The sequence below is a fragment of the Ostrinia nubilalis genome, chromosome 5 (genome assembly GCF_963855985.1).
Source record: "Ostrinia nubilalis chromosome 5, ilOstNubi1.1, whole genome shotgun sequence".
Taxonomy (NCBI): domain Eukaryota; kingdom Metazoa; phylum Arthropoda; class Insecta; order Lepidoptera; family Crambidae; genus Ostrinia; species Ostrinia nubilalis.
This window is the reverse complement of record NC_087092.1, coordinates 17,396,590-17,423,634: the sequence shown is the minus strand read 5'-3', so window position 1 is coordinate 17,423,634 and position 27,045 is coordinate 17,396,590. Positions and strand designations below refer to the sequence as shown.

Here is a 27,045-nt window from a genome sequence, read left to right as displayed (position 1 = left end):
TCAGAATAAATTCTAAGGCGAATATGTTAGCGCTACATTTTATTGCCTCAAACACATGTGCCTGTTTTTAAAATTCACAGTGAAACTGCGAAATTATTCAAACAGTGTCAGGTGTCCCCTACCCGCACGATGTTAAACTCAACTTTGTCGCGAACTTGTCCCGATTCCAGCCGCTCATCAAAACACCGCCACAGAGTAGAATTAATCGCTGCAACAACGTTACTATCTGCCTCTACCCACTAAAATAAGGCTCGACTTTTTTTATCTGCGACGTCTGGAATCTAAGTCGGGCTATTTCCGATCGCGTGCATGTCGCGAGGGAAAGAGAGCACAATACCTGTCACATAAACACGAGTGATTGATTGACCCGCACCCGACTAATGCTCATAGGAAGCTATAAACAGCTGGCGATTTTGTTTGAAACTTTTAAAAAGTTGCGGCCGAATTGGATGGATTCGGGATATGATTTCTGTCAAATCACGGTTACCGATACTAAAGTTGAAATGACTTAGGAATTTCTACCCGATATTCCTCTTTCGAAGATAGATAGATTGATGGACCTGCGACTGACATCAAATCATATTCAGGTGTCTTCGGGGATAAAGAAATATTTTTCCTTGTTTTATTATAACTACGTCGATGATGCAATATCCGTTGGGTTTGTTGATTTTTGTCGGACTTTTACTTATATTCACCCAATTTGGCGACATCGTAACTGAAAGTAACTTTCTTACTTCACCCTCGTAAATAAATAAACCTGAGAATATTTTCCTTTGTCAAAGCAGGAAATCTGTTCATGATACGCGTAAATCCGTCCCTGTCCCCTGTCTGTCCCGGTGTTGTTAAAAGGACTCGTCTCAACGTTTTGTTAACGCACCATTTCCTTGTCAACGCCGTCAGCCCCGTCCGGCCAATCTTCTAAGCCCCCGAGACTTACATTTCGGACGTATTGTGAGCGAGCGACGAGATAAATGTGTAAACAGAGTCATTAAAATTATATAGCGCCTATTGGGCGTCAAGGTTCTTCTGTACATTTTTCATTGGCGTTAAGACGGTGAGTCAGGTCGCCGAGAGCTCGGCTGTGTCAGTCGGCTGTCATCAGAGCGATCGCCCGTCACTGCACGTCCACCTCGCGCATCGCACGCACGCTTGCATTACGCATCGCACCACCCCTCGAAGCGGAATACGTGTGGCCGTCTCCGTCTGGCGCGTGGATTGGCCCGCTTCGCTGGCGGCTGTCTCGCTCTGGCGAGGGGCGTGCGGGGCGGGGGCGCTGCAGGCGGGTCGTAAATCAAGCGGTCTCATTCCACGCGGGACCGTCTCGGCCGCCGCAGGCTCCGCGCACTTCCCTCCCGACCGCCGATCGCGGCGCGTCTTTCGCGACGTGTTTACAATTCCTAAAACTGGGAAGTCACTTGGTTGTCTTTTGAAATTGTGTTCACCTATCTGAGTGTTGTTTGATGGATCCAAGAGTTCTTCGTGGCGCATCGTTTTGGATATATTGAAAAGATTGCGTCCAAAATGATTGTCGAGCCGGACCACGTGAGGTACGTTTGTTTAATCAAGTGTTTTATAGTTTTCGTATCTAATGCGCCGTGTTTCTATTGTTTCCGAATACTGTTGAGTGTAGATTTTACTTTTTACGTAGTTTATTTTCATTGGATTGATACTTTTTTTACTTTTCATCGAAGCGGAGAAGTTTGTAACTTTGTTCTTTTTTGTTTTACTTACTTTATCTTTTTGATTCCTACTTTTTCCTAAGCTTTTAAATTTTTATAATAATCCTAACTAGTCTATTGTTGATTTGTCAAATTCATTGCATTAGATTGGTGATCAACTACCACTTCAAAAAAATTCTTGCTCCAGAAATAAAATTAATTCCAATTGGTTTCAAAATGCAACCAAGTTTTTTAAAAGAACTGGTGTGAAATTGGTAGTCTTACTGATCAAACATTTTGACCAAGAATTTGTAAAAAATTCATAACTTTAGTTTAAGTTACTTTGTGTTTATTTCATTCATTTCCATCTACTAACTTTTGTTTAGTGTAAAAATATTTATTTTTATATCAAAGTTCACTGTCAATAACAACATTCCTTTGCCCAATCATAAATAATTTGTCGCGTTTTCATCAATTTACGTCGAATTCATTTGTTTGTGATTAATATCTGCATTATTATGAGTAATTGCGATAAACTCGTATCTGTGCCGTGGATTTAATATAATAATCCATCTTCGTATGGTCGTAAACGTTTATTGTTGCCTTTATTGGCCGGTTTATCCTTTTAATTCATGTGTATTACTTTCTGCGTTGTTTATTGCTGGTAATGGCCTGATTTCGAGACGGACAGCGAACGGGGACGAGTCGTAAATAATAACGAAAACATTGTACAACAACAAAACAAACATTAAGTAATTATTATTCATTATGACAAAATGTTAATTAGACCCGAAATAGAAGCTCACGCAAAAAAGGCTATTAAAAGTATGTTTACAGGCAATATGCAAATTTTTTGCCATCTCAAATTGATCGTCTCCTAACAGGAAATTTTGTAAGTGAATTATGTCAATCTAACGTCAGTCGTTTTTGTCCGCAGGGATAGCCCGAGATGTCTGTCTCGGGAGTCGTCGGGCGCGCCGCGGTGTCCCTCCAATGACTCGGTGTACTCGGGCCGCAGCGGGCCGGGGCTCCCGCTGCCCGCCGCGCTGACGGCTGCCCTCCCCGCCGCCCTCCCGGCTGCCCTCCTGCCCCCGCACTCGGCGGCCGTCGCAGCATACCTCGGCGCCGCCGCAGCTGCCGCAGCCCAGCAGAGACTCCTCATGTCCTGCCAGGAGGACCTCACCGACTCCGAACGAGCCGACGCCGTATTAGACTTCAGCACGAAACGCAGCGACTCGCCCCACGACGACGAGGACGCAGACGACGCTGTCAATCTGAGTAAGAATGAAAATGGACCTCTCGACCTTTCAGTTGGCACGAGGAAAAGAGGACCGGAGAATTCTCCGTCACCGGTCCCGACCAGGAAAAGCTCGAGAACCGAGTACAAACCCACGCCCTCGCCGTGGACGACACCAGTCGCGCCGCACTTGCCATACTTTGCTGCCGCAGTTGCTGCAGCCAGCCTGTCTCCCAAAGGAGGCGTGCCAGCAGACTGGAACGGTAAACTCAAACATGGAGCTCCTACACCTAGTGATGCGACTAAGGCCTTAGAGAAGATGAGCGAGCTAAGCAGATTGGGCGGCGAAGAATTATTTAGGTCAGTCCAGAGCGCCGCATTAGGAGCAGGTTTAGCACCCAATGCAGCCGCCAGGCACTCCGCCTGGCAGTCTCACTGGCTCAACAAAGGCGCCGATCAAACTAAAGACGTTCTCAAATGCGTCTGGTGTAAGAAGAGCTTTAATTCTCTAGCAGACTTGACGGTTCATATGAAAGAAGCGAAACACTGTGGCGTTAATGTTCCTGTACCACCATCGGGGGGCGGCCCCATACCACAGTCGTTACAGCCGCCATCTAGCTCACCTTCGACGCCTTCACACAATTCATCATCTTCAAGCAGCTCTTCCAAGCCTAATCAGAGCGATCTGAATATGCTGATCAAGGAAAACATGCCGATTCCTAGGAAGTTAGTTCGTGGCCAAGACGTTTGGCTGGGCAAAGGTGCGGAACAAACTAGGCAGATATTGAAATGCATGTGGTGCGCTGAGAGCTTCAGATCCCTGGCTGAAATGACCAGTCACATGCAGCGAACTCAGCATTATACGAATATTATATCCCAAGAGCAAATAATTTCGTGGAAGTCTTCCGATGAAGCCAAGAATTCAACTTCAGCTGGACCTGGGGCCAACAACGCGGCGCCTCCCACCACGGGCACTAGTAGTCATGTTAGCGCAGTCTTAACTTGTAAGGTTTGCGACCAAGCATTTAGTTCCTTGAAAGAATTGAGTAATCATATGGTTAAGAATTCACATTACAAAGAGCACATAATGCGTTCGATTACTGAGAGTGGCGGCAGGCGTCGACAGACTCGCGAAAAAAGGAAGAAATCACTTCCAGTTAGGAAACTACTCGAACTAGAGAGAGCACAACACGAGTTCAAAAATGGTGAGGGAAACGGCGTTCCCATGGGGAAGCCGATTAGGGACTTCGGGGTGGGTAGTAGGATTACTTGCGAAAAATGCGGTGATAAAATTGAGACTGCGGTGTTCGTTGAACACGTACGACAATGCATAGGCGCGCCAATGTCAAATAGCCAAAGGAATTTTCTGAAGAGCGCACTTCTTTCGAATAATATCATCCCTCCTGACGTGCCCGGGCACATCACGCCGACCGGTCGCGACGGTCGCAAGAGCATTAATGATGAACAGCCTTCTCCCGGTTCTGCTCACCACCGCTCCCCTTCTTCGGTTAACGATTCTTCCCCTAGTTCCAAAGATCCCAACGCTAGCAATGATCAAAGCTCGTCTCCGTCAGTACTCAATGCCATAGAACAATTGATAGAAAAGAGTTTTGACACGCGATCGCGACATTCTGTCCCCGGAATGCCCGGTGGGGCGGCTCACGCACCCATCGGCTCTAGTATTCTGAAAAGATTAGGAATAGATGAGAGTGTAGACTATACAAAGCCTCTGGTAGACCAGCAAACGATGAACATGCTGAGGAACTATCATCATCAGCAGGGCTACGGTCGCAGAGAGCGCAGTGGCAGCGAATCGAGCTCCATGTCTGAACGTGGCGGTAGTAGGGTTGAATCCCTCACTCCCGACAGGAAGTTAGATGCTTATCACATGACGCCTCGTACCACCCCTGACACTCGCGGTTCTCAAACTCCCGCTTCAGAAGATCGTCCTACCGAAATTCGAATAAAGAAAGAAGTTACTGAAGATGAGGAGCGTGAGAATGGCGTGGATCTGAGCAGTCAGCCAGTCCGTGTTAAAACTGAGGTCGATGAGGAGGAGGAGCCTCCCCGGCCGGGTAGTTCAACTGAAGATGATATCAAACCGGTCGCCAAACGCGAAAGCGAAGGGCCCAGCCCCGCTGCTAGTCCCCGCAGTCCAGCCAGCGACCGCTCTGGTCACACTCCTGGGGCTGATAGAAAGCCGCCATCTAGCTTGGGTGCGCTCTCGTCTATGTTCGACAACTTAGCTGGTGGGGGTTCGGGAAACGAGCCTAGTTCGTCGCGTCGCAGCGGCAGCCATCCCTTGGCTGCTCTGCAGAAGTTATGCGACAAAACTGAAACTAACCCGTCTCGTGCGCCCGCACCGGCCCCGTCCCCAGCCGGACCTCCCAGTATTCTAACCTTCAGTTGGGCTTGCAACGACGCTGTCGTCACAGATTCCATCATGAAGTGCGCTCTGTGCGACACTCCCTTCATATCCAAAGGTGCATATCGACACCATCTCTCCAAAATGCATTTCGTCAAGGACGGGGCGCTGCCGGAGCCGGTCCCCATGAAGGCTCCGCCGGCCGCTGCGTCGCCTGGCACCCACAAGAGCGGCGGATCCAACGCTGCTTCCCCTCAGGACCCCAGGAGCCCCTCGCAATCTTTCGACGAGAGTCCCCACTCCAAGTTTTTGAAGTATACGGAACTAGCGAAGCAGCTTTCCAGTAAATACGTGTAGACTGTACATAGGGTCTGACGGGCCATCAGTTGTGATGATACCATATCCTGCTACGTTAACCTTGCTAGGGTTAGGTCGTGCCGACGACAAGTATTTCGAAACTCTTTGCCAATTTAATTATTTAGGTAATTATTGTTAGAGTTCACCGCATAGTTCGGTTAGTGTAATTAACGACTAGCGATTTAAGTATACGCCAAACGTCTTACGTTCGTTTAGATGTAAGAGAATATTTTCAAAATATTGCCTTTAGGTCGATTACGGTTGCTGGTGGCCGGAGAGGCCACGCTTTTCTTCCACACTACGTTATTCCATTTCGATAATTGTAAATATAAGTCACATTAAGTCATAAAAGTTCGATTCGATCTCTTGTAAATGTATATTTTTTGCTAATATTCTAAAAATGGATAATTTCGTATTTTGAATTGCAATTGCCTTTTGCATGTGGTCGAGGAGACCGACGTCGCGTTGTCGTTCTTTCAGTATTTTTTAAAAATCGTTGCAATATCTTTTTTTTGTGTTACTTAATTTTTTATGTAAATCAGAGTTAGGATTAATGTGGTCTTTAGTTTATTTTATGTATATTTTGAAGTGTTCTTGTTTTTTGGAGAGATCCGTCGATGCCGCAATCTCGGAGATCCAATCTCATTCATTTTGTTCGTGTTGTAAATATGACATAGAACGTGTAGGGTTGGACTGGACCTGTCAGCTGTCAGTCGGTAGTATCGCCATTGTCACTTACGCTATCCTCGGTGTGAAGGACAGTTTTATATTTTGACAGACACTGACAGATTCAGTTGAACCCTACAAACAATCTCTTTAGTGTAAATTTTGCTCTAGGTACGCTCTCAATGCGAGATTGCTATTTATTATTTAGTATTAAGTACATAATGTTAGGAGACCTACGTCTGTGACACTTGTATACCATTATACCCGCATTATTGATTGGTTGAGAAACCAATTATATATTTAAAAAGTGATACGTTATACAGTTTTTTCTTTGAAAGGATTGACTACATTGTATACGTTTAGAACCTTCAGAATTATTGAGAGATATCTTCCAATGTAACATCAGATATACGAAGTGTATATACGGTACATACGAGTGAAAAGCTCTTTTATATTTAATAAAAAAATATTGTAAACTGTGTAATGTAAGTGTCGAGAGATACGATGTAAATTGATAGTTTGAGACGATGTAGTTTCCTTTATAAGATCATTCATAAAGTTCCAAACAAGACAGAAGTACAACACTATTTTTATTATGATTACTAAGCAGTACTATCTTACGCCCTTCCCTTACTACGTAGTCTCAAATTACCAGTGACTTAAATCAAAAATTTTAAATCTTAAAACTATCATTTTAACGATAATAATAAAACATACGACAAATATTATGTATACGCTAACTCTGATGAGAGATTTTTGCTCATTCTTTAATAAAAAAGGTGTTGAAATATTGATTTTACCAAATTTAATAATCTTATTTAATATTTTATGTTGTATTTCAAAATGCAATTAAAAGCTCAAAGAAATATATATGTTACATACATTACATGATTATTTTATTTAATAAAACCCCGTATAAATCTGCACACACATCTAAAAAGTTACACACACACAAACACAATCACTCAGGCTGATGATGCAAACTGGATATAAGAGTATCCAATAACATTATAAGTTACCATATTGTATTAATGAGATCTATGAAAGTTCACTGAAAACAGAAACAGGTGTTGAAGGTTGCATAGTGGAGTAGTGTATGGCAGGGTGCGTCGTGCTCTACGGCACCCGGGTTCGATACCGATGTTTTGGTTTGCTGGAAGAAGCAACATTTCGACAAGAAATATTTCTTCGTAAAATACTTAATTAACATTATTGATAAGAAAGATCTACGAGAAACGCTTTGATAAGCTGGTATAATATTGATTGATATTAATTTTAATCAAGATCTCAGTAAAGCAGTAACCCGTACCTACTCTGTACGTTTATTAGCATAAAATAGGATCTCTAATTTTTCACATTGTTTTTTCAGTAGAAGCCCTTCGCCTACACTACAAGCTCTACTTTTTCAATTGGTCCTTTCTTTTATGTAGGTACCTTAACCATTTAATTACAAAAACTTCGAATCAAATATTCTCAGCAACTGACTTCGACACATAGAAACAGAATCAGTTAAATCTAGATCACTTAGGCTGAGTTGCGCCACCTAATTTTGACCGTAAGTTTAACGATAACCGATGTTTTTTGTATGACAGATTTCTGACGTTTGTCAAAGTTAAAGTAAGATGGTGCAACCCATAATTAGAGACCAAATAGATTTTTTAATCACCCTAAAGAAAATATCGCATAATTTAATCACCTCAACACCCCAAACGAGGGTAGATCAACAAAACACGAACAATAACATTAGACAAGCGCCGCGGCCGCGAAATATCACTAAGCATTAATTAAGATAACCTTTGTTCCTTCACGTCCCGAATCAGTCAACGGGACGTCTTAACTTCGCTTGTCAGGGCTGTCTATAATTTCCTACAATAAATAAAACTCATATTATAACTTATTTATTTTTGCAAATAGGCTTTTAAAAAGCACTTTTACACGTCCCAGTATTAACCCTACCACTGCTTCGGGACAATAAATGGGCCAGTGCTGATGATTGAATTAATTCAATTTAAATTACCGTCTCCATGTTTGCATATGATACGAATAATCTCAGAATTTATAAGGACTTTGACAATGTGTAGTACCTAATTCAATAATATTGTTTTAATTTCAGTATATTTAGTTTAATCACAGATTTAATACTCTTCAGTAGGGTGTCCCGAAATATCTTTTTTTATATTTTCGCTACACAAGACCCCTCAAAAGTTGCGTCATAAGATGTAGATTATCGTAAAAATAATTAAAAAAATATAATATAATGTCTCAAGGGCTCTACCGGCATTTTTATGTCTCAAAAAATCACTTAATCAGCCCTTCACTGTTTATCATCTATTATATTTTTTTTACAATTATTTCATTTTATTTTGTAATAACAGTGACAGTGGAACCCTAAGATATGATTTGCAGGCAATGACAGACTGTTTCCAGTGAGGAATAGGTTTGTTTCGAACTAGCAGAATTCATATTTTGACTTGTTTTTCTCAAATTTTCTACTTCTTCGGCGAGGCTGTTGGTATTATTTCTGTTGAGGTTTTATTGCTGTAAGGTATCGCACCGCACTTTTTTGTTATAATATTACATACTTTTAGCATAAATTTAAGAAAAATTTAGCAAACATATGGTAGTAATATACTTTTTGATTTTTTCAGGTAAAAACTACCTTGGCAAAAATCTTTAAAATATTATATTTAAACAGAATACTAATTGACATGTTAAATAGTTTTAGCATACTATTAAATATAAATAACATTTATGTACGTTACATAAACTTTCTAGCTGAATTTTTTGTTCTGTACGCAGTTTTTTATCAATGGTGAACTTCAACGGAAGTAAAAAAATATTTTTAGTTATGAAACGCATACATGTTATATATCAAATTAAAGACAATCTAATACACTTTTTTGGCTCGTGTAAAACTTTTAGTAGAGTATAAGACATTTTGTAAAAAAATTATTTATAAAGTAGTATCACACCAAGTTAAAAAAAAATCAATTTTCCTTTAATTACTAACTAAAGGTTGATTTTATCGATACAATTTATACTATAAAATATCAAGCGCATATGTAGAGCTTTGATTTAAATAAAAAAGTAATGAAATCGGACAAATGGTTTTCAAGTTATGGTTGATTTTCTAAAATTGACTGCCATTTTTGTTAGCTTCCACTTAGAGATGCCAATCATTGTTTTATAATAGCGTAGTAAAATTATTAACCTGCTGTCAGAAGGAAATTGAGTATCCTCAAATTAAATCGATATCTTGGCTGACCCATGGATTAATTAGGAATACATTAAAATCGCGCGCGTAAATGCCTATTTCTGGTCAAATAGCCAATTCTGTTTTTAAAGTATTTATGGATTTATTGGTTTTTAAACTATTTTAAACCTTGCTGTGACTTATTGTGTACCCTCAAATTTCATAAAAACGCTATTTTTGTATTATTTATAGTTTATGTTAGGAACCCCTAAAATAGCAATTTTAAAAATTTTCAAGGACAGGTAGAGGCCTCAAGATGACAGATATCCAATTAAATTTAATGCTAATCGTAATCTATATGTCAAAACGCAACTTTTGACACCTCTTGCGTAACCGTAGCTCAAAAAAAAATTTTTCCCATACAACGACGGGACACCCTACTCTTCAGTGTACTTAGATTACTGTACTAAGTACTCAGACGCATCCTATTATAGCCCATTACTGTATCTTCGACTCTGTATGGAGGTGTCAGCCTCGATTAAGAAACCTGCCTAATCCAGTTCCCCAAGCCCTGCACCACCGCTATAGGTAATTTAGCATCGGGCAACCCTAACGAAACCCCGCTTCAATCACGATAATGACGTCATCCGTCGGCGTTTACGCACTCCGACGACACAACACCGCGTAGCCGCTACATCTCTGGTTTAGTTTACGCGAGGGTAAGTTATGAAGGAGTGAAGCAGCAATGTACACGCAGCGACGGGTTCGGAAGTTTGATGGACAAGACGTCACTCAAAGCAACCCTCAAACGGGTCAGGTGGTGGAAATACACGGGTGGGTATTGCGTAAGCGACTTTGTTGAAATAATTAGAGTACTGATTGGATTTAGTTTTATTGTTTGTTTATATCCACGCAGAATGGCTTGTATGATCGGCTTTTATATCTTTTTTGCAATTTGGTCTTTCTAAAGCTTTATTAGAAGTAGGTCTAAAGTAGGTAAAGTGATTTCATAGAATTATGAAGAAAGTCCAAATTAACACTTTGAAACCGTTCAATGAAAATATGTGGGACTTCTTTGACATTCACCAAATATGAGTTTAGTTGAATTTTTAAAATTAATCTCCTAACTGTTTATAATGCACTATTGCAAAAATATATTAATAATTATAAAAATTTCATTGCATGCTCTTTCATTAATTTTGAATATCAGCGTTTCCATTAATTTTGAATTTCTTAAGAAAATTTTAAAGTTTTCATAATATTAGCCAATTAGCATAAATTATGAGATCACACGTCAATAAATTATAAAAAAATCGCCGAAAATCGGTCGCTGACATTACCATACATGTGGGCTAGTGATGTAGGTAGACGTTACAAACAAGATAAATCTTCGGAGTTGCCAAACTATCGTATTGACTCGAAAGACGCCGTGTTCACGTATTTATTAACACCTCCAAATAAGCTGTTCTTAAGTAATCGATAAAATATGCTTAGTTGATTGATAACAATAAGGCTGGGTTGCACACCTTACTTTAACTTTAACAAACGTCAAAAATCTCTCAAACTCCATGCAAAAAACACCGGTTATTGTTATTGTTACGGTTAAAGTAAGAAGGAGCAACTGAGCCTAATACTCGTACTCGCATGACTGTTAAATATTCCAAAAAATAACCGAGACGGATTTATAATTTTAGACTTATATTACATTTTATTTCATCATCATCATTTCAGCCATAGGACGTCCACTGCTGAACATTGACCTCCCCCAATGACTTCCAAATCGCATGGTTGGTAGCGGCTTCCATCCAGCGCCTTTCTGCTACCTTTATCAGGTCGTCGGTCCACCTTGTAGGTGGACGTCCCACGCTGCGTGGTAATTTTATTTGCTGATTACTATTTATTTTTAGGCTAGGGCTGAGGTACTGACGTTAAATCAGTGAAAACGTTAACTCATTGGCCGTTTAAAACATTATTTTGCACGGTAATTTATTGATAGCGTTTGTAAATTACACCAGTAATAAATATAAGAAATCGCGTATCATAAATAATATCATTAACACAGTGGTTTGGAAGTGAACAACTGGTGGTCCTGCTACTGAGTCGGACATTGAGTGGCAGAAGCGTTTTTTTATCGACACCTAGCCAATCGAAACATCGATATTGTTAGCGCTTCACTGATTACAGAATGGCCGAATGATTTTCTTTTACGAATGATGAATAATCCTCCGATATTTTTAATTTATTACACAAGAACAGAGCGGTTGTAATTCGTCGTAATAATGCTTTTATGCTAAATTATTTTCTCTTTATATCATGGCTGCAATGGTTGGACTCCATCATTCAACTGACTTTTGATTTAAAATCTTATATTAATACGTTAAATTTCAACTGTTTTAATGATTTCAGTATATCGATATCGTGTATTATACGATAATAAATTCTGTAACGTATAAGATTATAACGTATCATTGAAAAGAATTACGCTTTTTAACAAGATTGAAAAGAAAAAAATTGTGTTAAATAATCGAGCTATTTTTTAAACAAAATGTTCAAAAAATATGGTAATTGCTCTCATTACCATTTTTTTTTCATAGATAGTAGAAATATTGTTTATTTTTAGATGTAGAGCTAATATAATGTGGTATTAAACGTGTTTTATTTCTTATGATTATAGACTTTTACATAATGAGGGGACACTGAAAAATCATTATCACAACTGAAATTTAAGCTCGTGTGTTTCCACCTCCCTAACCCAACCCCGCGCCCGCTGTCTGTCATCCGCATCTAATAATGGTCACTAATTAAAATGACGTTTTGTTTTATTTCATCAAATTAATGATACGCCCCCCTCCCCCACCCCCCGAGTGCCATTCCCAAGGATTTATGGTGGGGCGAGATGGATAGTTTGATTTATGGGCTGTTTATCATGTTTTTACGACTGGCGGCCATGTTTTGTTTTAATTACGTCTGTGTTTTTGGAGTCGTATATTTTGGTTATTAATAAGTAATTGTAGGCCTGGGGGATCGGTGTGGGTATTGTCTTTGTAATTTTGGGGTTCTTGAAGTTGAGATAGTATGATTTTAATGCACGCAATGAATGTAAATGTAAGAAATTTATTGAATATCAATTTTTTTAAGAGAAATCCTGCAACTGTGTTAAGTCTTTGACTGCCGAGACACTAGACATCATAGACATTTTATTGTTCGAGGCTCACCGGTGAGCCACATGGCGCCCAACCTGTTAAATTAATTACTTAACTTACGTCAGAATATGATAATATCACACTACTTTATTACGACGTACCTACTATCCACCACAACCTACAACTAACCATCAAACACCTTGACTGATAACTGTATAATATCACTTTATCCCACTTAGAAACAATTGCAACAACCTTCCAAAGTTCACGGGGTACAATGGGCCACTCGGCTGAGCGATGGCGCTCGACCCGCTCGTTCCGTAAATAGCCAGATTTGGAGCGAGCAATAAATGATTTACTTGAGGTCGGTAATAAGCAGATGGATGGCGAGCGACGGCCTGTCATTTGTCGCTGGAGGGTTAACTCGGGTAAAAAACAACGCGTTATTCTTACGGATTTGCAGGTTAAGACGCCGTTTATGGAATGGATTTTTTAGGTGCTTGACTCTGGAGCGTTTGAGGGTTAAAGTGAATGGGGTAATACTGATTTAGTGGTTATTAATGACTGAGAGTGGTGACTGAGTTTGTTGCGGCGCTTCTTCTCAGCACTTGCCAAATGTTGGTCTCGAAGCGCTGGTAGGGTAAAAAGATTATGAGACATGTAGAGGCTCCTTAAGAGCAAAATGACGATTTGTAAGAACTATTTATTAGTCTAAACAAATAAGAAATTTTGACTTTGACTTTGACTTTGAACGATCAAATTGGTAAATATTGACACCTACTGAGTAAGAACTGAATTAATGTAAGTAAACGCTCTATCTTTTCGCAAATCATGTTTTTGTGGCAGATTTTACATTATGCAAGTGTGGAACTGTGCAATGTACTAAACTGGAACTACAAACTATCTAAAATAATTTCTAGAGTAATTAAGATTACGATATTATTATGGTCGAAATACTAGTGTTGATGAATGGCATGCACTTGTCGGTTTCTCGTATATTTCAAAATGTAACTAATGACAATCAGTTAATTTTGATTTGAGCTGACGCTTAATCATTAGGTGTACAGTTATAAACTATCATTAATTCCGAAATATGCATACTATTACGTAACTAGAGATGGCATTTGGTATAATGACGTTAATTTAAAAACGTCACCGCCTGTTTGTTTTGGACAACACTAACATTGTGAGTCATCAGACCGACATGTTTATCCATTCGTATTAGTTATAATGACACTAACGTATCTTTGTAATATTGCGTTACAGCCGATTATTGTTAATTTATTGTCGCTTTCGGCCTCAATTAACAAGCGGTGTTAGATTAAGCTAACATGTGCTACGTAATTTAGGGAATTATTTTTATGAATGGCCTTAATAACCTTACCTAAAACAAGTTTATGTTAATTACTACTAGTTAATATAGTAGTAGAAATCATTCATAATAGAAACAAAACAAATGTAATGGAATTAACTAGGTAATTAAAATTCGTCATTCATAAATTAAGCTTTTACTTCAAAAGGATTGATTCACAACATAAATAAATGACTGCCCACAATAGGTAATAAATACTCAAAATCTTCCTACGCCTGAACCACTGGGTCAAATGTCAAGGAACAGGTTTCTGAAAATCGCAATATCCACCCACTGTGACAAGGTCGCCATCAAACTGCAACTACCATTACAGTTCCCAACTCTACTATTTTAAAACTCTAACCGAATAAATCATTCCAAGTTCCAACTGAAAGTTATCGGTACCACTGTGCGAGCTATATTGAAATCGAGCGCCTCGAGCTATAACTCTTCGCGAAACAAATGCCGGCCACTCCACGGCATCTGTCGCTCTGATGGATGACGGGACATGTGTCCATTATGCTGCACAGTGGTGCGAAGTGTGCATCTCGGACAAAAGACCGCGCAAAAAAACGGGTGAGAGTGACAACGTCATTAATCAATGGTTTATGCGATTTCGCGTGCAAATTGTGCGGTCCACGTAAATTTGCAGTTAGGTTATTATTTTGTTAGATTTATGGCTGTGATAAAAAGTGACAGTTTTCGATTATTGTTGCCAATTTTATTTATTGTATCATGGATGCCGCAGATAAAATTACTTTTGTAGTTAATTGCTTTGGCTCGGTTCAAATAAACTCACATTGTAACCAAATTGTTACACGGATGCGTTGATATTTTTATAAAATTTATTTATAGGTAAAAATAAATCATTATACAGTCAACAGCACATCAGACGATACATTTGTTGTTTTACAGTTTAGTTTGCGAATACTAATAATACATTTAACTGGTATAGTGAGTCCTTTTTCGACTCATTTAATTTTTGTCTTATTTAAGAAAACGAAACAACCTTAAAATTGCACACATCCAACGAACCTCATGCACTCAAAAATCACTTTAAACCTGCCCTATCACACCAACCCTATCATGACGCACAAAAACTGGCACCTTTTGTCCAGAGTCCGACCCTCTGTGCACGCTTGACGATGACGGATGACGGACGGACGCACTTCCTCAAGTGGGGCCGGGGAGGCCCGGTCTAGATATATTCGCGTCTATCAATCTACGCGACGTTGGCGGGTTGCATGAGTGCTTATAGAAGGTTTTGCAGGGTTAAGATTGAAGAGCAAAGCTTGTTGAATGTATTCTTTTAAAGTGAGAGCGCTATTCGCTGAATTGTATCGGTGGTTGAATTTTCAAATCATTTTTCAAAGTACAGTTTAAGAAAAGTAATGTGCGAGCGCAAACCTCTACGAATTGTGTAGTTCCTCGTATGTTTATTTTCTTATGAAGGGTCCTATGGCATAGTAGCAGTGATCGTAAAAGACCTATGCCTAACTGCCTCCAATGAATTGGGTAGTCTGTTAAAAATTAGAGCCAAAATGTCGAACAGGTGTTTGAACACTCACGTATTTCTATCACTTATCGCAAAATACGTTACAAAACAAGCACATCACATTCATTCCCAATTTATCTCCAAAACAGACTACACAAATAACGTGTGCCGTCCCGCGCGGCTGTCAACGCGCATTGACAGCGTCAAATCGGATGACAGCGCACGTCAGTTTGAGTGACAGCCGGTGACGAGCAGACGCACCTGATTTTATCATTCAGGAGAGCTCTTGGTCGATCAGTTGTCAGAGAAATGTAAACAACCATGAGTTCTCGAGTGAGGATTGTGTGAGAATGAATCGAGATGTTTTTGTAAGTGATTGGATTTGAATGTGTTTGATTAAACATATAGAGGTAACATTAAAACGCCAGAAATAGGTGAGCAAAAAGTTTGTTGCGGGCCATATTATTTCTAAATTTAATATTATAATGGATTTTTTTAAAGAATAATATTGTAATTTAAGATGTAGGTAGAGTCATGGTAATAATATTAATGTTGAGTCATTAGGAGTCAAATCTTGAAGGAGACAGGACATGGGACTCTATTCCATGTCTTCTATCGCGGTCATTGAGTATACCAAACTTGTGACCTTCTTACAATTTACGCGTTGAAAGGAAAAGAGGAAAATGGAATAGGTGTCGAAACATCGTTAAACAAATAAAATAAAAATAAAATAACTAAATAGAACCTAGGACGAATAGAGACAAATGTAAGTATATTCTAAATGTGAGAAACTTTAAATTAATTTCAGGAGGGCACTGCAAAATATTGATCTCTCGTTCTATCTTATTAATGAGTGTTTTCGCGATTGAAAAATCCGCCAGATGGCAATACGTAGACGCGAGGTCCAAATGCTGCATGATTGGTTATTTTTGACATGACATTGACAGATATGTGATAGCACTAAAGATTCAACTCATAGGGATCTATATCCCATACTTAAGCCTCTATGGCATAGAATCTTCAATCAAAACCAGTATATGGTTATAATTATCCATGGGGAATTCTTTCAGTTTTTATTTGCATTTATTTTGGAAATGTATCGTTAAAATTGGACCGTTATAGTAGAAATTAAATCAGCACTTCTGTATCTTATCGACGCAGTAAATGGTTCATTTAGGTAGTGATTATTTCGTATGTGCAAACGATATGAGTTTTATCTACATATATTTTTTCCTCTATACACATGGTTGCGATGTGACATTGACAGCTCGATACAGTTATCGACGAGTTGATGGATAACAGCGATAGTGAAGCGAGGCTGCGCAGGAGTGACAGTAATTTGACAGCTCGAACACAGACTAGATCTAATACTATCTCAAATGAAATGATTTATGTTTTTTTGGATGAAGAGATGAGGTAAGTGCACACCTTTCAAAATGAAAGAAGGATTTTGTTTTAGAATTAGATGGTCATTTGGATTTTACAATAATGATGAATAAAGCGAGTTAGAGTTAGCCCGACGGATTGGCAAGGTGGTGGCAATGGGCAGGGCACATAGTACGCAGAGCTGACGGCCGATGGGGCAGCAAGGTTCTGGAGTGAATGCCACGTACCGGAAAACGCAGCGTGGGACGTCCACCCACAAGGTGGACCGACGACCTGATAAAGGTGCCGTGCGATGTGGAAGTCATTGGGGGAGGCCTATGTTCAGCAGTGGACGTCCTACGGCTGAAATGATGATGACGATGAAAGCGAGTTTAATGACGTTTGCGATGAACCTGCGAGATTTTATAATGTTTAGATAAAAACTGTAGAGGTAGCGTAAACGTATGTGTGACATATACCTACATTTGAGACAAATTAAAGATCTCTCACCTATAGTAGCTCATATACATAATGGTCAAATTACAAAACAATAGAAAAATAAACAGTCAACTCTCTAAAATCAAAACTATGTCTTTTAAAACGCTTGAAAGTTATCTGCCACTGGTTTATCATTTGGAGAGGTTTTATTTACGGGTATCTAAAAACAAATGGTAGCAAATCGCCGGCTGGTGATTGATAAAATGGACGTTGACAGAGCTGACGAGTGGCCGCGAATAGTGTAAGGTGGTGCAGAAACTCCGCTAATAAGAGTATAAAGTAAACATACAAGTTGGATGAGCTTAGCGTTTAAGCTCAAAGCATGTTATGGTATTTTGTGTTAAGTAGAAGCACATAGCGATGAAAATGTGTCTTGTGAGGGAAGTTAACGTCCAGCAGTGGATTACCATTTTGGCTGAAACGACAACCACAACAAAAACCCACTGCTCTACATTTTTTTCCTAGTCAATTTTATACTCTATGTTACATTAAATACATAATAAATTCCAATAAATAATTTTATAACACATTTACAAAAAACTTAAAATATTTTTTTTCCAATGTTTCATGAATTTACAGAATGGAAAATGAAGAAGTAGAGCGGTTCTATTTGAAATGTTTAGTGACAAATTTAACTCTCTTCTTTCGGTAAAAAAATTAAGCAATGTGGCAAAATCAGTATGTATAATGTTGACACTTTTGCTGTATCTGAAAAAGCATTATAGGGTTCGTAGGTGGCAATTGCTCAGACACCAGGATTGTTTCAGCCTTTCGCCCAGAGCAAGCCTTCTGTCCCTTTCTCTTTGAACCACGATCGAGTTCGCATTGTTATATTTGGCTTCCCCTTTTTTCCCTATTTCAAAATAAAAATAGAATCGACTATTTTGGATGTAAATATGTTGAATTTTTGAATGGATATGGAGAATCATATTAATTTATGCGAAAGGCATTTGATAGCTGACACTGTGCCTTTTTTACTGAATAGCTAGATTTTATGTGCAGTTTAGGTGTATAAATAAAAATAGAATTGCGATAAAACATACTGATTGCCATTATTTTGACTTTGAACAACTAAAAAAGAAATATTTGTAAATGAGTTAAGTTCCCTACTTGCACCCCATCATATACACGATTCAGCATATATATGTCAACGTGAAATTATCAACTCTGTCAGTTTATAATATAACGCGTTAGATTGTAAACTAACAGTTGCAGTGGGTTAGGTTAGGTTAGATTGTAATTTAACTACGTCAGATTATAATCTGACGGAATTCACAATTTTACGGTGACATATATATTTTTTAAACTGACCCGGTCAAGAGTCGAATTAAGGAACAAAAGTTCAAGGCTATCAACTGTGCCAGAACTTATCGACAAGTAACCTAGAAGTTATTCACCTAGGTCCAACATAATTATATCTTTACTAGCGTCCGCCCGCGACTTCGTACGCGTGGATCCCGTTTTACCACCTTAGGGGTGGAGTTTCGTAAAATCCTTTCTTAGCGTTACATCATAACATCTACCTGCATGCCAAATTTCAGCCCAATCCGTCCAGTCGTTTGGGCTATGCGTTGATAGATCACTATGTCAGTCAGTCAGTCAGTCAGTTAGTCACCTTTGAGTTATAAATATTTAGATTAAAATAAGTTCAGTAGCTTTGGCGTAATAAACAGACAGATGAAGTTAATATCGCATTTCCATTTTTATTACAGATACTGTTAATGAACGTTTTATCGATTATTGCCAAATAAGGGTGGCTATTTTTACCGAAACCTTTACGGCTCCGTCTGAAGGTCGAATTTTGTTTACAATACTATAGTAGACCGACAGACTATCAAAGGGTGACTGACAGGGACAGGTGACGGACACGCGAAAAGAGGGTCACTGTAGTTGTGGTTTTTGATAGCATAATAATATAGATCAAAATTGTATATCAAATGGCTTACGCGAAAAGACGCTTGGGTCACTGGTTACTAATGTTATTATGGTTTTTGATGGTATAGTACAGTACATACAGATCAAATTGTATACAAAAATGGCTCTACCGTTGGCTAGTTTTACTGGTCTATAGAGCTCAGTTAAGGATAGTTGTATTGAGTTGTAGTGAAGAAAGACAGTCATGTTTCATAAACATCGTTATTAAAATAACTTAAGATTTGATTAACATTTTTATAAAACAGTTTGCTATGTGATTTGCGAGATTCTAGATTGTTCAACAGATCCATTAGGCCTTGGTTCGATTCCAGGTGGACACAAAAAGTAAGAAATACTATTTAGGTTTTGATTCCATGTTGCGAATAGAGTCTGACAGACTAAGTAAGGTAAGGTCAAACCCTAACAAAACTGTAGCAAATTGTCCAGAGCCAACACGAAAGAAGATAATATTATAACATCAATTAAAAGCCTCCGGTGGTCTTAGACAATTGATTTTCAAATGTAATTGTAAATCACTTAAATATTCAACGATATGACTTCTCTATCGCTCAGATTTTCCAAATATGCACCTTATTACATCCCCTACAAGGTTGGTTATACCATGAATTTAATTGAGCAGTCGTGTGCCTGTCAACGAGTGACTGATGGCTGACGGGCGAAGAGAGGGCCCGGGTAATCTAATGGTGACTCAGCAGAATATAACTGATCTTATCGCAGTAGTGATAGAGTTTAGAATAGTTTGCGAGTTAGAAATCCACCTTTCATGCGAGTTGGTTTGTGTAAGGTTAACATTAGTAAAGGAGTACAGAGCAAAGTGTAGATTAGTTTTATGTAGTTTTGTTGTTTTTAACTTGCAAATTTTAGTTTGTTACAAAAAAGAAAGTAGGCAGTTTCGTATGAAGACCACATTTTGGCAGGTAAATACTTGCTCAAGTAACTTCCAGCTCAATGGACTGACTACCTCAAGTAATAGTTCATGGCTGTATGAAAAACAAAAGCTCGTACTTTTTCACAGTTACACTATCGCGCTGCCAATTTTGATTAACATCACAATTATTGGCAGCTTGAAATTGTGTTAGACCATTTGATTTGGTAGGCATACATAGATTGTAGGCGACCTTTTTGAAAGGGTTAAAGGCTATAAAAGGATGAAAAAACAGAAAATGAAAGTTATGCTGAAAAAATTAAAATCTACAGTCTAATATGCTATCGACTGTTCTCGAAAACCCAAATATGTAGCTCTTAAAGCCAGATGTTTCCGCGCCACCATTTTAAAATGTCCAGATGACGAGACAATATTTTTTCTAAAATCGATCACCCGGTACACATTTATCAAGATTTGGAAGTCAATTAACCAGAGTGTTCATCCCCCAAATTTTAATAACCACGGTGGATTTGTAAACCGAAACTGGCCACTATTTGTGCTTGCGTTAGAGAACAAACTCTATTCAGGGTTGGTGCAAGTTACAAGTTTGCAGTCTAAATTGCATATCTACTTAATAATTGCATATATGTATCATTATTCTTGAGCTTTTTCAAATTGAGAGCTTTCTCTACTCTTTATTTCTGTTTCCAGAAAAAAAAACCCTATCATAACATCCAAATGCAATGATAAGCATGTAGAGTACTTACCTACTTACATTTAATTTATAGACAAGTGGTATCATCAAGTAACTATTAGGTAATCTGTGGTCTCATGAGAATGCGTTACAATATTTTTTTATAAATGAGGAGATCCGCAGGAGAACCAAAGTAACCGACATAGCTCGCAGAATTGCTAAAATCAAGTGGCAGTGGGCGGGGCACATAGCTCGTAGAGACGATGGCCGTAGGGGCAGGAAAGTTCTCGAGTGGCGACCACGGGCTGGAAGACGTAGCATGGGCAGGCCTCCTACTAGGTGGACCGACGATCTGGTAAAGGTCGCGGGAAGACCCTGGATGCGGGCAGCGCAGGACCGTTCATTGTGGAAAACCTTGGGGGAGGCCTTTGTCCAGCAGTGGACATCATTTGGCTGAAACGACGACGAAATGTCCACAAATAAGTAAGAAAACAAATGAAATTCGCTTGCAACTTGCACCACACTCGCCACCCCGCCTTCGTGCACACGTCAGTCAGCACACATCAATCACTGTTCACGGCGACTGCTCCACTCATATTTCAGGGGTCACCGCCAACAACACCGCCTTATCACCATCGCATAAGGTCCACTTTACCCCACCAGGTGACCGCCAGGAAACGAGAGTAGGTTTTCAATCGATTAAGTGCCGGCGAACGAAGCGAATGCGCTTGTGTTTTGTTTTGCGACGCCAAGGTCGGAAAGTGAAGACTGTCAAGTGTCCATCAATATTACTTGTGTGCAATAAAAGATGGAAGGTGATTACGTATATGCAAAATTTTTGCATAATAGACTCAGCTTAGCATCCATGAGGTCAAAGTAGAGACGCACCTGTGTGCTTACATGAGTTTACGATAGGTGTGCTCGCTAGCGACTACGTAAAAAAAAAGACATTAATTGTATGACATATTGTGCAGCGCCCCTAGCGGCTACTTTCAAGAAACAAAATCTTCATAGAGATTTTAGACGTACTCGCTAGCGAGCACACCTAACGTAAACTCATGGTAGGTACACTGATCGAAAAAATTAATGTTTGCCGAATTCACGATAGAAGTATTTTACTTACTGCTTTATTTAAGCAATTTTATAACACTTTAGGTTTCATTAATAGACGTCAATTTTATTGCTAAATAGCGCGTGCCAAAAGTAGTTATTAGGAACATAATGCGAAATTTCGAAATGTTTTAACATTGCATAACGCTTCGGCGCGTACGCATAATATACTTGTGCGTACGTTACGCTCGTTATTACGGACACGTTTCGCTTTCGTTCAGACGTCAAAGAAAAAAAATCATTCGTTGTGAATAAAAAAAAAATCGCTATCGGGCCGTAACATCATTCAAGGACCGGTACTATTCCCACCTCTCGTTCCCACCGCTGCAACTCCTGTGTAGCCAAGATCTACAGCTTGACCGCCAAAAAACCCAACTAAAGAAGGTCAAGTTTATCATTCAAAGATCATGGTTTTAAGGCCTGATGTAGACCGTCAAGTGCCCAACAACTTGACGGCGTCACAAAGCAATTTTTCCGTCATAAAAGTTAATATCTGCTGTATCTGGATTAGGGATGCCAGCACATGGCATCAATCGTTAATCGCGCGGCTCCCACGCGCGGTGCGCCGGCGCATCCCTAACAGATATAAAGGCAGTAGACTCTACATGGTCAAAATTGTAAAAATCTTCTTCCTTATGGTGCTGGTTTATAAGGCTTATTTATAAGCAAATACTCTATATCAACGCAAAAGTCCTAACCCATTTGATTAATGCTGAGATTCATAAGAGTAGGAACTTTTTCTTTTTGTATCGTGTTGATTGTGATTAATACAGAAATATTTTAATAAACACCAATTTATAACTATGTACTTAGGCAGAGTTGCAAGATCTTACTTTAACTTTGACAAACATCAAAGATCTGTCAAACTCCATACAAAAACACCGGTTATTGTTAAAGTTACGGTTAAAATAAGTTGGTGCAACTGAGCCTTAATGTTATACCATTTTTTAACAGTCAAATTGAAGTCTTTATTAAAGACCTATGATAGACTAGTTTGATAACATAAATTACTGGTAAATCTTCCAAATTAAAGCTCTATTGTTATGATAGAAGCTAAGAAACTACTGATCATTCTTCAAGTGCGCAGGCGCAGGCGACGCTTGCAGACGTCACGCCACTTAGGCCCGGCCTCCCTTAAGTGGGGAGGTATGTACTTAGTATGGATGGGACAGAAAGTATCAAATGGGATACCTATTGAGTGATTAATCAATATTATTGGATTATACAACAAAAACTAGGCCTAGTTCTGAAATATACCCATGATGTTTGTTGTATAGTGCAGTCGTAATAGATAGAGTCATCGGATCCAGCTTGAAAAGTTTGCCTAGCAACATGAATAATACCTCCCACCGTAGTTCCACCGCGTGAGGTCTGACTATTGGTTAGACACCAAACTCTATCAAGGAAACAGCTCGTCATTCAGAGTTTATAAACTCACCTCCAACAAAAATATTCATCATAAACTATAGAAAGTTGTCTTTAAATAAAACTCAAATTTAAATTGGGTGCGAACGTCCTCGGACAAAATCAAAGCATCCGATTGATGGATTCAGGGTTTCAAAGACATATAATTGCGCCATAAAACACGGTCCCCATCAAATATGTTTCATAGACAAAAATAACGGGTGGAAATTACAGAATCCGGCGTCATAGTCATTTGGGCGCTAAAATATGAAACGGCGTGTCCACATTTCTCTCGTCACAGACCATTAGTCTCACGAGATTAGTGAACTGCTGGTTTTGACAATTGATTTATGTCTGTCAAGGCTCGTCACGGCGGCGCGCGCGCATGTGTGCGCGCACACAGCGGCACGCAAGAACAAACATTGGGCAAAGATTATGGAGGTAGAATAGATTCTGAGATACATTATCTCAACGTGTTTTAGGTTATAATATGAGGTTTTAAAAGTGGTCTGTAAAATGTGCAAATTTAAAGATAAAATGTCCATTTAATTGCTCAATTTTTTTCTCTCGCACGATTTCTTTTAATTACATATTTATACAAAATCATATTCCATTTTCTTCTACTCTACGAATCTAGAAACTTAGAAGGGTGAACGAGCTAAAAACTGGTACCCCAAAACAGTATTCTGGTTTGTAATAACTGAGGTCACCTTGATGTCAAATTTTACGAGCCATTATAGTTATCTGATATAGCTCAATCAGCTTGAAGTGACCTTCAAAGTATGGAATCATATTTCATTTAAATCAATTATTCAGCTTGAATTAAAGCAAAGACAGTAAAATAAAATCATTGTAATTATTTCAGACAACTCTACATTTTCAATATGATAACCTAAGAAAAGATAAAAAAAGTTTTATAACTTTTGATTTGTTACCGTGCTATGAATCATCAGTATTTAGAAAAGAAACTCGTGTTTTCTACCTAGTGTCTCGTCTGCAGCGCTAATCCCTCAAGTGTCTACATGGATACGACAATTTATCACTAAAACTAAAATAGTTGAGCCATGTTTGCGGGAGCGGCTTTTAGCGAAAAAAGATACACAATTTATTTTTATAATTTCCATATGTAATTGTTTACAGCTGGTTTTTAATGTTTTGTCAATGGAGGCGCAGGATTAAGTATGACTTAAGTATCCTTCATGTGTTCGATAAATGATATCTTGATTGTATATACGACAGCTGAGCTAGCTAAACAATGTGGCTCTTAATGTAGTTGTAATGTACAATAGGTTCGATTTTGCTTCAAAAGTTATGTGAGGTTGACTGTACAATGGAACCATTAGTTGAGGCAGCAACAGCATACAAAACTTTGTGAAATAACTGGCCACAATACTTTTTATTTTACTTTATGAAGATAATATGCAATCATCTTTTGTTTTTTTATCCATCAATGAGGGTTTTCGCGATTGAATTATCCGCCAGATGGCAATACGTAGACGCGAGGTCCAAATGCTGCATGATTGGTTATTTTTGACATGACATTGACAGATATGTCAAAATCCACCAATCACGAAGCAGTCAGACCCCACATCTACGTCCCGCCATTTGGCGGATTTTTCAATCGCGAAAACCCTCATTTGGTCAATATTCCTTTTTCAAAATAGTTTTCAAGCTACCTAGGTTTCTTTCAACAAAAATACGAGAATATTATCATTATATATAATAAGTTACTTTTTACTAGGTTATTATGACTTGTGATGACGTTTCAAGTTTGATAGTTAAAGAGATGGCCCTTAATTAAATTCTCTCGACATATCTGTCGATTTTTAAGGAGTAGTTCCTACTTCTTAATTAGATTATACCTTTAGATTTCAGACGTGCATCTTACTTTTAATAATGCCTTTCCTCGACTTCCTTCATTAATAAAGCACCACAATATCCCTACATTTCCATCCGTGGAGCCCTCATAAAAACTCGCAGAACAAAACAAGAGCGGCGCAAACGCTCGTGTTATGTTAAACTCTCATTAACGAACTGTCACCGGTGACTGACAGGTGAATGACTGGCGACAGTGACGGACGGCGATGTGACGCGACGCGACGCTGACGGCCGCCGTAATGAAATTGTGACTTTGAGCCGCGGGGCCAAGGGATAGGCGAAGGCGGATTATTTGTTAAAGTTGGTTAAACTACACTGTGCCGCGTGTTATGCGAGCTCTATGTACCTCGGTTCTACGAAATGATCGGACGATGTCGTCTAGACGCTGAGCTTGCGTTTGTTGGCGATAAGCAGCCCTGCGCCTGAGCATCGAGCCCGGTTTTACAGCAGTCGAAGACTTAGATTCAATAAGGTTAGTTAGTTAAGTAAAATTGTAATTAAAAATAAATATATTTTTTCGCGAAAGCTCTCGGCTAGAGCTTAACTGGCGCAGTCGGTAGGACGTGCTGAACTGGACAACTAAAAATCGTGTTCAGTGTCCGTTTCAACGGTTTACAGTGCGAACTATTTTCCCGAAAAGTGACTTTACGTTTTGTGGAAGCTGCGACGCCTTGGGGGTTCACTTCACTCTCATAAGGACTAATTATGGCGAAAGTGTTTGTGTTTGTGATTATACTGTGAGTACGCTTGGTTATTTTTACACAAGTTCATAACTCTCCTTTCCCGAATTCCAAGAATATTGTAATATTGTAAAAATTAATTAATTAAAAATATAGAGTTCACTTTGATTAATAAATAAATAGATAAACATACATAGGATTATCGAAATCCATAATTGTGTTTATTTTTATATTTTATCAATTGATTTTTGTGTGTTTTAGCAATTATGGCACAGTTACAACTTTTTGATTTAGCACTTAAAATAGTGCCTGAATATAGTGGAGATGCAAACTCATTGTACAGATTTTTAAATACAGTAGATAACATTTATTTACAATATTTTGATGCCGCAAACAATGATAATTTTCAAAATGTTATTATTATTAATGGAATTATCGGAAAATTGAAGGGTAAAGCTCTCGAAATAATTGACGTTAATGCCGCAAATACATGGCCTGCAATTAAAGCAGTGCTTATTCAAAATTTTTCGGATCAAAGAGACGAAAATTCCTTAAATCGTGACCTTGTAAATTTACATCAGGGTAACGAGAGCCCCCAGCAATTTTACGATAAATGTGTGAATTTATTGACAACTTTGATGAATTACATAAATATTCACAATGACGATCCAAACGTCATTGCATGTAAACGAGATTTTTTCACGGCCCAGGCTTTAAAGACCTTTTTAGCTGGATTGCGAGAGCCCTTAGGCTCTACGATTCGGGCTATGCGCCCCGAATCTTTACCTAAAGCGTTGCAATTTATTAAAGAGGAAAATAACATCATGTATTTACAGAAACGTTGCCAGCCCCAAAATAATAACAACGTCAATAATAATAATAGACCGCAAAATCAACAAACAAACCAGAATTTCAGACCAAATAATTTTCAAAAATTGCCACCTAATTGGTATCAACAAAAACCAAATAATATGAATTTTAACCAAAACCGTTTACCTTGGAATAATAATCCAAACCAACAGAATTTCAGACAAAATTTTAATCAGTACAGACCAAACCAAAATCAGCAAAACAGACAAAACTATTTTTATCAAGACCCGAGACGCACTCCTAGGCCGAAACCAACCCCTATGAGTGGAATTTCGTACCCG

The 27,045-nt window shown here is 38.8% G+C and overlaps 1 protein-coding gene across 3 annotated transcripts in view; it reads left to right on the top strand.

The window, feature by feature from the left end:
* Window positions 1–7,169, top strand: part of LOC135072072 (protein tiptop-like) — a 334,243-nt gene extending 327,074 nt beyond the window's left edge. For 2 of the 3 annotated variants that reach the window (XM_063966016.1, XM_063966015.1), the window contains exon 5: window positions 2,596–7,169. In XM_063966016.1, the coding sequence (XP_063822086.1) occupies window positions 2,596–5,617 (3,022 nt within the window). In that variant the 3' untranslated portion in view covers window positions 5,618–7,169. Of the gene's footprint in view, window positions 1–1,131; window positions 1,548–2,595 lie in introns of those variants that run through there. The other variant, XM_063966017.1, reaches the window with a different exon arrangement.
* Window positions 7,170–27,045: the final 19,876 nt, after the last annotated feature.